Below are 12,880 nucleotides of genomic sequence, written 5' to 3'. Positions count from 1 at the left end.
TGATGGCATGGAAGCAACTATATCACTGTAAAGTGGTCACTGTCACAAAGATTGTGTAGTGAGTGACCAATACCATGAAGCCACAAGACTGGGGGAAGAGATTATTATATCATGCTATGAGCCGCACTGAAGTGGGTATGAGTATCGTCATTGAGGTCACAGTCAGCACAAATCTGGTTAACTAGAAGGCCCCTACCAGACAAAGTGTTAAGTTAGACGAAATATCGATGTCAACTTTGTGCCAACAGAATGACAATCCGTTACTTTTAATAGAGAATGACGACACCATCCAGAGATAACCACGCAGTCGGCATAACACGACAAATGGAGGTGCCTACTATACAGTACTATAAATGAAGGGGCTGCTCAAGCCCTTGATGCAGTTGTCATTTTACCTCCACAGTCTGAGACAAAACATAAGGGAATAGTTTTACACATTGAACACAGCTTCTCAACCTAGAAATTTAACAGAAATAAACACCATTCATAAAAGCCTACAGTGTATAAAGCCACGAAGGTTGTAAATACTGAAGCATGTGAATCCTACTTTGACATGTGTCTAACTACAAAAAGAAATGAGTTAATTTATACAGCCAAGGGAAAAAGAATGGCTTCCTCTTACAAGACCACCTTAATTTATCTAGAGGGAGCTCTCTCCGAGTCCCAGGACAGGCAGACCCATGTAGCGAACATGAACATCTTCTCGAACAGTTTGACTAACATTGCCAACAAACTACCTTTTCCAAAATCCAACATTATTTCTTTTCAAGCAAATATTCACACACCCAGAGGGTATCTCCATTTCCACAATCACTAGCTCTCAATTTATATGCTCTCCCAGTTACAATCTGGGAGACTGTAAACATCTGTACTGACAAATTCATTCATTAAGTGTAACAGAAATCAAAACTGCTTTTACATTAAAAGAACTGGTTTCACATCACACAGCTACGCAGATGAAATTATATGAAAGAGAGACACACTTTCAAGACCCAATGTAGACTCCTATGTCCCCACCCAACTTCTGCAATACTCTTGTTGGAACACGTTTCTAACCACATTAAATTACCCCATAGATCTTACTGCTATGTGTATCCTATTGTGAAACCTTCCCTATGTACATTGCAAGTACATTATAGTATGGTTTACCTCTGGCAACTGTATCAAAAAAAGTGAATCCTGAGAAGGTACATGTGATCTTGCAGTTTATCAGGAAGTTTTTCATATCAAACTGAACAGATACATACAAATTTTGTCAGCAATATCAAATATCTAGATTCACTCTAATGATATAAAATCTTTAAGCAGTGTGCTACATCCCGATTACTGTTGGTAGTGTGAAGCACATGAAAGACAATGCTCCAAAATAAAGTTCCACCATGGCATAATTTTCACCTGCCAAATAGTTAAATATTATTTATAGGCTGCATACTAGAGCATCTTATTACCTGAAAATCAAATACTTTGAAAAAACCATATCTTTACTAACTGGTAAGGAGCCCATTTCAAGTAAGAACACAGGTAACTGATTCTACTTGCCTGATTTGCTGCAGTTTCCCCCGTTTGTGGTCCCCAAGCGTTATGATCCACTCCCCAGTCTGACACAGCTGGTACCTGTGGTGCATCTCCAAATCCTTCTGGTAGTGGTGGTGGTGGCTCAGATGGCGGCTGACTAGCTTTTACCTCCTGTCACAAAAGTAAGTTTTAGATGCACGTGAAACCTACAACAGATTATAGTTGCAAACAACTGACAGTAGCCAGCCGGCCAGCGTTTAAATTTCCTTAAAAGATGACTGAATTTTATCACAATGGGCATATGGGCTGTGTTTTTATGCTATTCTCCACAGTAATACAGCTGAACATTTACCCATTACACATTTCTGCAACTGAAAAGTACTAGAATGAAACACCACACACAAATTTTAATCCCAAGATGACTGTATGAATCCATCCTCCTCATAATGACACTTGGGTAAGGTACGGAAGCATCCATTATCTGTGATAATACCCAATAAAATGACAGTTTGCTCATTACATGATCTGTACCTAAAGGATACAGATGAAATTTACTACGAGATTTCCAAGCCTTCCTCACAATGCACACTGAAATCCTTCACCCACAGTACCTAATTGTGATTACACAGGTGAAGTATTGAAGTGACACAGCTGGAAATCCAAAACAATCTTTTCGAACTTAATTCAGTATTGACTTTCAAATTAAAACAAAATTATGCCATATAATAACTCATTGAAGTATCCTCTTCCACAACATGCAGAAAATGCTCAACAAATTTTGATGAAGCAAACATGTTAAAAGCTATTTTCCACATTATAAGGGGCATATACATACAGTAGATAGCTTTCTTCTACATATACATATATACTCCACAAGATACGGTGCAGTGCATTGTGGAGGCTACCATTACCGCTACTAGTCATTCCCTCCCCCGTTCAACTCACAAATAGAGAGAGGGAAAAAGACTACCTATATGACTCCAAATGAACCCTAATTTCTCGTATCTCACCTTTGTGGTCCTTACGTGCAATGTACATTGGCGGCAGTAGAACTATTCAGCATTCAGCTTCAAATGCAGATTCTCTAAATTTTGTCATTATTGTTCCTCGAAAAGAACGTCACCTTCCTTCCAGGGATTCCCATTTGAGTTCCCGAAGCACCTCCATAACACTTGCATGTTGTTCAAACCTACTGGTAGCAAATCTAGCAGCCCATCTCTGAACTGCTTCAATGTCTTCCTTCAATCCGACCTGGTTAGATCCCAAACACTCTAGCAGTACTCAAAAATAGGTCACAAGTGTCCTATATGTGGTCCCCTATACATGTAAACCACACTTTCCTAAAATTTTCCCAATAAGCCAAGGTCAACCATTCATCTTTGCTACCACAGTTCTCACATGCTCGTTCCATTATATATTGCTTTGCAAAGTTACACCCAGATATTTGAACAACTTCATTCTGTCAAGCGGGACACTATTAATACTGTGTCTGAACATTACAGGTTTGTTCTTCCCACCCATCCACATTAACTTACATCTTTGCACATCTGGAGCTAGCTGCCATTCATCACACCAACTAGAAATTTTGTGTAAGCCACCTTTTATCTTTCTACAGTCAAAGTCGACATCTTACCATACACCACGGCATTATCAGCAAACAACCACAGATTGCTGCCCACCAAATTATATGTCCTATCACATTTCCCTTGGGCGCTCCTGGCATTATCCTTGTCTCTGATGAACACTCCCTGTCAAGGACAACATACTGGGTTCTATAACTTAATCTCGTCTTCGAGTCTCGCTCATTTCTCTGAACTTACTCCAGATGCTCGTACCACTGTTAACAGCCTGCAATGAGGCACTGTTTCAAATGCTATCCAGAAATTTAGAAATATGGAATCAGCCTGTTGCCCTTCATCCAAAGTTTGCAGTATATCATGTGAGAAAAGGGCAAGCTGAGTTTCGCACGAGTGATGCTTTCTAAATCCATGCTGATTCGTGGACAGAAGCTTTTCAGTCTCATGAAAGTTTACTATATTCGAAATGAGAATATGTTCAAGGATTCTGCAGCAAACCGAAGTTATGGATATTGGTGTGTAATTTTGTGGGTCTGTTCTTTTATCCTTCTTATATACAAGAATCACCTGCACTTTTTTCCAGTTGACTGGAATTTTGTGCTGGGTGAGAGATTCACGATAAATGCAAGCTAGGTAAGGGGCCAATACTGTAGAGTACTCTTTGTAAAAACAAACTGGGATTCCATCCAGATCTGATGATTTATTTGCTTTCAAATCTTTCAGCTGTTTCTCTATGCCAGGGATGCCATACGGGAGTCAGTCTGACTGTCGAATGATGGGATGTTTGAGTCTCCTGTGTGAACAATTTCTTGAACATGGACTCTAAAACTTCAGCTATCATTTTGTTAAACTGCCTCACCAATCTAATCAACATGGGATTGAATGGAAGCCTCAGACTTCCTTAGTATTTTACATATGACCACAATTTTCTTGGGCCAAGTATCATCAATTTAAAGCTTTCTACTATCTTACCCAAATTTTCAACTGACAAAGAATGAAGACAGCATCATAGATCTATACTCCACAAGCCACCTCATAGTGTGCACAGGTTGATGAGCATGCATAAGCAGAATGACAATTAATAAGCTTCCACACAACTTCAAATTTCTCTGTTTATCCTGTGAGAGTCATTTTGCACAAAGTGGGTATAACAAATAAATTGCTTAACTCATCTTTGAAATTTCTCTATTAAATGTAACAACCACACATTCCAAACTGACAAGGAGAACTCAATCATTTAACAAGAATTTTTAAGCTCTCTTTTGTGGGTGAAATACATTTCTGCAAGACTTTTCCAATGCATCTGACTGTCGAATTTGCTTCACTTGTTAGGTCATTCCACTTTATATCTTCCTGGACAAACCCCTCCACACTATTTACGATTGTGACACTGTTCCTAATGGTTGATTGTCAATCACGTAATTAAACAATCATGGGTATTCCTGTCTATTTATGTACAATATGCTAAAATTTTCTGATGTAGTGACTTCCCTAAATACAACATTATCATTTACAAATAGTCTACTGGATCTTCAGATACTAACCATCAGGTCATACATAGGTATGTTACAAACAATAACTATAACATTCCTTTTGGGTTCTGATGCTACTTTTACATCTGACAATTTACACTTGCTAACAACATGACAAGTTTTTGTTCGTAAGTAGTCTCTACCACAGAGCACATACAACATCCTGTAAACTTTTATTGTGTCCATTAGGTGAAAGTGTAGAAATTTATATTAAACCTACATCTACATCCACCTACATACTCTGCAATCCACCACAACGGTGCATGGCTGAGGATACCTCGTACCATATCTAGCGTCTTCTCTCCCTGTTCCACTCCCAAACAGAACGAGGGAAAAATGACCTTCAGGAATTAAGGAATACGGTAACAGCTGAGCACTGCTATTTACAATTATTTGTACCTCATGGATGACTAAGACTAAGCTGAGGTTAATGAGGGTTTTTTTTTTCCTTCAAAATTATGTTGATTCTTACAGAGCAGATTTTTGTGCTGAATTCAAATGCTGATATGGTAGAAAAGTAATTCAGAAAGAAATAATTCACTATAATGATCAAATCTAATCTCTTCCAGTGTCTTTCATGTCACTCATAACTTCGAAGAACATGCCAATACCTCAGTTAATACATAGTGATGGAAACTATAGAGCAACAAACAACCCGTTTTACATTTGCACATGGCAATTGTGGCAGAGGTGAAAGGGTAAGACTATGGTTGAGTAAGATAATGGCAGAGATCATGCCTTTACTAACTGTCAACCTCAATGAACAACTACAGTAGCCATTACCAAATGCTTTGTACACTGCACTTTGCTACTATAGGTTCATTACATGGTTCAAGTTTGACTCTCAAGAAGGATCAGACCTGCTTTTGCAAAACGACAAAACACAGGTGTACACTGGCAGTGCTGAGAAAGGGAGGTGGAACTTTTTGTTCTCTGCAATACTCCGCACCCCAGAGCTGTCCAAGTTCTCTTTTGTTTTCACTCACAACTTATTGACATGTTAGCTTCCACACTACAGAAGCAATTTTTTCTGCAATTCTTTTAAACTAAAAAACCTTGGTGGGGGTACTTTTCACAGTTGAAATGGGACTACATGAATGTTCACAGAGGATACTAATTTCATTCCAGATTTGAATGTTAGTGACTGCTACACTAAACTTCACCTGATCTGATTTGACCTGGTCCCATTGTTTGGGGGGGGGGGGGGGGGGGGGGGAGAAGACAGTTGAATTAGATGCTTTGTATGGGGCTATACCACAAATCCCATCTGATGTGCTCTTGATGAATAACTTCAAACATCTTAAAATAGGGAGTGTCATTGACATATCAGTTACAGGTTTAGTTCACTAGCAAAGAAACAATGTCCTTATAGAACTATAATACACAAAAGTAATTCCCATGCCAGCTCTTTCCATTAAGGAATTTTACAGTATCTACTGAAGCTTTGTTTCTAATGTTTATATCCAATGGTGTATCATGTGTAATTACTCACCAATTTCAGAACCATGAATCTCATAAGTTAACTGCAGTTCCTTTTGGTCATAATTCAGAGGCAACAAAATTGTTAAAAGTTTGTGCATACATATATCTCCATTATAAAATAACACTTAGTTCCTGACGAGTTACTATTGTGTGGCTGGTAAAGGAAAAGAGGTTAGTTTATCATCTCATCAGCTACAACGTCACTGGCGAAGCAGCAAAAGCTCTCCCAGGACAAGGATGAGTCCATTTCACATGGACCATCCCGTACTCATCAGAAAGGCAGAGGAAATTTAATCTGGATGGACAGATGGGGATTCATGATGCTGAAGAAACGGGCAATGAAAATTTTTCACGAATGGGGAATACTTTATTTCATTCCATATGAAAGATGACATTTAAATAAAAATAAATAAAGTCACATCTTTATTTGGGGACACCATATGAGTATTACTCAGTAACACTCATACAATCATTGGGAGATGAAGCTACTTCTTGACAATTTGCCTACAAATGGCATTGCACATCCTAACCTGACAAAAGAAAAAAAAAAAAAAACCTTCAATATGCTTCTTGTATGGTAAAGTTTTCAGTTAAGTATGGTAATCACCCTTTTGAGTACATTTTCCTACTCAAATTGACAGTGCAATGCAACAATATGAACAATAAGAAATACAATCCTTATTCCCAGCAACTTTCATCATCATCATCATCATCTCTTAATTTTCTACATCTACACATATGAGCCACAAGACGGCGTGCAGTGCAGGGCCGAGGATACTTTCCAATTCTATTAGTAATTTGCTGACCCATTCTGTTCATACAGTCAATTAGAGGAAAAACATGCCTCTATAAATACCCTAATCTTTGATCATTTTCTCATGATCTGTGTGTGACATACACTCCTGGAAATGGAAAAAAGAACACATTGACGCCCGTGTGTCAGACACACCATACTTGCTCCGGACACTGCGAGAGGGCTGTACAAGCAATGATCACACGCACGGCACAGCGGACACACCAGGAACCGCGGTTTTGGCCATCGAATGGCGCTAGCTGCGCAGCATTTGTGCACCGCCACCGTCAGTGTCAGCCAGTTTGCCGTGGCATACGGAGCTCCATCGCAGTCTTTAACACTGGTAGCATGCCGCGACAGCGTGGACATGAACCATATGTGCAGTTGACGGACTTTGAGCGAGGGCGTATAGTGGGCATGTGGGAGGCCGGGTGGACGTACCGCCGAATTGCTCAACACGTGGGGCGTGAGGTCTCCACAGTACATCGATGTTGTCGCCAGTGGTCGGCGGAAGGTGCACGTGCCCGTCGACCTGGGACCGGACCGCAGCGACGCACTGATGCACGCCAAGACCGTAGGATCCTACGCAGTGCCGTAGGGGACCGCACCGCCACTTCCCAGCAAATTAGGGACACTGTTGCTCCTGGGGTATCAGCGAGGACCATTCGCAACCGTCTCCATGAAGCTGGGCTATGGTCCCGCACACCGTTAGGCCATCTTCCGCTCACGCCCCAACATCGTGCAGCCCGCCTCCAGTGGTGTCGCGACAGGCGTGAATGGAGGGACGAATGGAGACCTGTCGTCTTCAGCGATGAGAGTCGCTTCTGCCTTGGTGCCAATGATGGTCGTATGCGTGTTTGGCGCCGTGCAGGTGAGCGCCACAATCAGGACTGCATACGTCCGAGGCACACAGGGCCAACACCCGGCATCATGGTGTGGGGAGTGATCTCCTACACTGGCCGTACACCACTGGTGATCGTCGAGGGGACACTGAATAGTGCACGGTACATCCAAACCGTCATCGAACCCATCGTTCTACCATTCCTAGGCCGGCAAGGGAACTTGCTGTTCCAACAGGACAATGCACGTCCGCATGTATCCCGTGCCACCCAACGTGCTCTAGAAGGTGTAAGTCAACTACCCTGGCCAGCAAGATCTCCGGATATGTCCCCCATTGAGCATGTTTGGGACTGGATGAAGCGTCGTCTCACGCGGTCTGCACGTCCAGCACGAACGCTGGTCCAACTGAGGCGCCAGGTGGAAATGGCATGGCAAGCCGTTCCACAGAACTACATCCAGCATCTCTACGATCGTCTCCATGGGAGAATAGCAGCCTGCATTGCTGCGAAAGGTGGATATCACTGTACTAGTGCCGACATTGTGTATGCTCTGTTGCCTGTGTCTATGTGCCTGTGGTTCTGTCAGTGTGATCATGTGATGTATCTGACCCCAGGAATGTGTCAATAAAGTTTCCCCTTCCTGGGACAATGAATTCACGGTGTTCTTATTTCAATTTCCAGGAGTGTATATGATTGTGGTGGCAGAAATGTCATACAGTCTTCATCGAATACCAGTTGTTGAAATTTACCACAACAGGATTTCCTGGTAACTATGTTATCTTTCTCCAATGATCCCAATTTCATTTTCATGAGCACCTCTCCAACATTTTCATATGGGCAACAGGACTTTTCCCCACTCTAGCGGCACATCTCTGAATTTATTTGATGTCTGGTGCCATGCCTACTTGCAAGGACTTCAAACACTGTCAGTATCCTAAATTTGGTCACACTAGCATCTTGTATTGGATTTGCCTTTTAGATGCACCATGCTTTCCCAGAACTCTTCCAACAAGCCTGTGTCTTCCATTTTCATTCCTTGCTACTGGTTTTTATAAGTTCATCCCAGTTTGTATTGCTTCTTAGTGTTACCCTTAATCATTTTAACAATGGAAGAAGCACCAGCTGTCTGCTGCTACACAAATTGATACTACCGGTTTCTTTCTTTTATACTGGGCATCCTCTTGCATTTACCCATATTTAATTATTAAACCAAATAGAAATTGTCAAGAAATTCTATATTTCCTTAATATTGTACAATGATTCTTTATCATAGAGCAAACTGGACCTCATTAAATTTTTTAAAGGCTTCCCTTCAATTGCAAGTACAGATGCCTAAACATAAACCAAACCTGCAGTTCAAGGGTAATGTGTACAACAAAGTTGATTCCAGCTTTCACACACACATATGGCTGGTGTGTTTAATGTTAAGAATCAATGCCAAACTTTCTTTTGCTTATCTAATGGCTAGATTCTGATTGGCCATGGCTGATTTTGAAGCCACTGTCTGAACTAAAAGTCCAAAACAAGAGCAGTATCAGACAAGAACTTTTTTCCTTTAGAATACATTGGTTGACAACATGCCAGCAGCCAATGAAAGGCTAATTTTAAATATTCAATGAGAAGTAAAGAAAGAGATGATGATGTTTTGAATAACTAACTTTGAACAGCTCATTTCTCTTCACACATCATCTGTAGTACCCTTAAAATTTTGCTGCCATAGCTTCAACACATTTTTATTACTTTTTTTGAATGGGGAATGTAGTGACAGTAGTATGTAAGGTAGTCTGAGATCTTGATTATTTTGAGAGGTGACAGTTTATCTGCGAGTTGGTGAAGCAAACAATACCATTGTGACATGAATCTTGGATCTATTTTCTGAACAGTTTACGTAGTTATTGAAAAGTGTCATGATCACAGGTTACACACATTTCACATTAGTCTGCCTTGTAATTCTGACTAAGTTATCATATGCCACAACATTATTCCTATTACTATGTTGCCTATCTTGTTAACTTTGTCATTAAACAGCCTTTTTTTCGAATACTGTGTACATTTAACCTTCATACTAACATTTGGATTTGAAAACTGCTTCCTCTTATTTTTACGAAGCATGTGATCTGCCAACTGTTCCCTCGTTGACTTTCAACACAGCTGAAAGAGAGTGGTGGCCACATTTCTCTGCTTAACACAATTGCACCACACCTTAATTTAGACTTACTTTTAGGACACATTTATGGTCACAGTAGAGTGAGTACGCACCAAAATTATCATAGTATTGAGTGACAGGTGACAATTCTCAATTACAAGCAATCATACATAGAACTACTCTTGTGCAAAGTCATCTGTGATTCATCATACTTTACAATCTAGAGAACATGAAATGAAATTGTACAACACTAGAAAAGCATTATACTGCATACTTATGGAGAGGCAACAAATTTATAAATAATTTTATCAGAAAGGCAGAGAGTGTAAAATAAAATACTGAAACCGATTGCACAAAAAAGAATTCCAGTGATCAATTACCTGTAGTTCAAAATGGTGTCACCTGTCAGAAAAGTGTTATGCATTGGGCTTCCCATGAGAGTTCCCTCTGTTCAGCTCATAATGGTTTTATTAACAGAACTTCCTACTCAGCTGCTAGTTTTTCACCTCTGAAAATGTTCCCAGCAGACAGAGAGGATCCATCAGTGAATAATTTTCTGCATCAAACTTGGCCTCTTAGCTCAAATTTTGAAAGAAATAAACAATAGCTATGAAAGCCTTCATTGTTTTAATTCCACAACTTTAGTTGCAGCAGCACAGGTAATGGATGCTATGGCTGCTATACATTAATTGAGCACGCTGTAACACTCTCAACCTGTGAGGCTGCAGCTATTCTATTGATGTGCTGCCTTTAAACCACAACACGTCTCACTAACTTATCCCTAACTGCCTTCCAGCAATTCACTAAGAATAAAGCATTTCCTAATGTTTTGAAAGCGTACACCAGCAGCAAAACGTGTCAACAATATTGTGGTCCAGCCAGTTCTAGATGGCGTCTTAACGTTTACGCGTGTATCAAACAATGGAAAATCCAGGATGCAATGTAACAATATTATGAAACGGATAGTTGCTACTCACCATATAATAGAGATGCCGAGCCGTAGATAGGCACAACAAAAAGACTGCCACGACATGAACTTTTGGCCAACAAGGCCTTTGTCTGTTGTATTTTTTCGACAAAGGCCTTGTTGGCCAAAACCTCATTTTGTGACAGTCTTTTTGTTGTGCTTACCTGCGACTCACCATCTCCGCTACATGGTGAGTAGCAACTATCCTTTTCATAATATTGTTTAGGCATTATTTTATAGACATATTGTAACTGTTCATTCAAAGACTGAACCAGATGTGGAAGTGGTAAATTAAGTGCAGGTTATTTATCACCACCTCTAAACAGATGCCACAAGAGGACACACACGTATTGCTGAGAAATTTTGGTGTGCTTAAATGTGTACTCTTGTGTGTTGAGAACCTAAATTTGTGTCACAGATCTTTTCAGTAAATGAACTAATGTAGCAGGTTGTGTTGGATCCCTTGTATAACTTTCACAAAAGGAATTTCTGCTTAACTCAAGAAGTTTTTCAGAGCCAAATAAACCCAAACACTAGTTTGTGTTTGAAAGCCAAACAGCATATGCTATAAGTTAAGCATGCACATATATAGATGAAGGATGTTATGCATTGTTAAATTATTTTTTCATCATGAACTGACTACTCATGTCATTCAGCCTGTGGTGACAATAGTCCACTAACTGATGAAAAAGTGTGTTAAGTCTATGTTTGGTGTTCTGTTTACCTGGCCTCTTCATAGGATTCAAATTTTTGTCCTGCCTCATTCTTTTAAGAAAAACTGTCTACTCCAAATCAAGGCTCTCTGAGAAAACACTGACATTACTTGTGCTGGTGGCAAAGACAGGTGAAGTGTGAAGTTTAGCCTAACTTCTGCAAACTACATTTACTTCAGCATGCACTAGCAATGTCTCTCAACTTTTGACAGTTTGAACACTGCTTTAGATAATAGGCAATGTGGACATACTGCAGGTCAATACAAGGTTTTAAAATTCCCTGGTCTATTGATTTTCTTCACACTATCTGCAGTCATTCTCTTACACATTGCAACATATTTGGTTGTATTAAAGTTTGTTTACATTTCTACTGTAGAAGCCAATTTAATAAACTATGTTTCAGAGGAAACCTCTCAGCCTACAAGATCTGGGCAACCACAGAGGCTGGGTTGGTTGCTTGGAGAAGGGACCAAACTACGTATGTGGTCATCAGTCCCTCCAACCTTAGATTAACTAAAACTGATAAAATCCCACATGAAAAGAGGGAACTACAATATCCATAAAATTATAAACTATCGACAGGGAAGGAAGGGAAAGGATGGAAGAAGAGGTGAGGGAACGAAAGTGACTAATGAAAGTGGCATGAAGGAAGAAGCACAGGAGACAAGAGAGACGCTCAAGAAATAACATACCCCATAAGGAAAGGACTGGGAAGGTAGAGGGTGAATGCAGAGGTGAACCACCAAGCCCACTTGAAGCCAATCCAGTCGGGGTGAATGGGGGAGAAAGAGGGCCTACCATCTCCTCCACTCACCAATAAGGTGGAAGGTGCCTCCCTTAAATAAAGCGATAAAAACCCCCATCACGAATAAAACGTAAAATGAGATCCGCCGCTGAGGCATTGTCAGCCAACACCAGCGATAGCGAGTCTAAAAAGCTAAAAGTCCATCACAGGGTGGCCAAGTTGGAGTAGTACAATAAGATGTGAGCCACAGTCACCATCAATTCACAACGACTGATAGGGGGGTCCTCACGACTGAGGAGATAATCGTGAGGCAACCTAAAGTACGACCGATGCGGAGCCGGCATAGGACGACAGAGGCCTTATGAGAGGCCCAGGAGGAGGACCACCACAGAGTTGTAGAATACTTAATCGCCCTGAGCTTGTTCGGCGAAGAAAGAGTGTGCCATTCTGCATCCCAAAGGCCCAAAACCTGATGATGTAACGCCGAGCGAATGTCTATTTCCGGAATACCAATAGCAAGAGATGGCCTGGTAGTAGCTAACTTAGCCAGTCGATCGGCAAGTTCATTGCC

At 40.7% G+C, this 12,880-nt stretch overlaps 1 protein-coding gene across 1 annotated transcript in view; it reads right to left on the bottom strand.

The window, feature by feature from the left end:
• The window catches only part of LOC126470664 (sorting nexin lst-4), a 98,795-nt gene that overhangs the window by 71,687 nt on the left and 14,228 nt on the right, over positions 1-12,880 (bottom strand). Inside the window, exon 3 of the mRNA XM_050098658.1 lies at positions 1,540-1,686. Coding sequence (XP_049954615.1) covers positions 1,540-1,686 — 147 coding nt within the window. The remainder of the gene's footprint in view (positions 1-1,539; positions 1,687-12,880) is intronic.

Source organism: Schistocerca serialis, chromosome 3 (genome assembly GCF_023864345.2).
Source record: "Schistocerca serialis cubense isolate TAMUIC-IGC-003099 chromosome 3, iqSchSeri2.2, whole genome shotgun sequence".
Lineage (NCBI taxonomy): Eukaryota > Metazoa > Arthropoda > Insecta > Orthoptera > Acrididae > Schistocerca > Schistocerca serialis.
The sequence above is the reverse complement of the archived record's forward strand: the minus strand, read 5'-3'. Positions and strand labels throughout refer to the sequence as shown.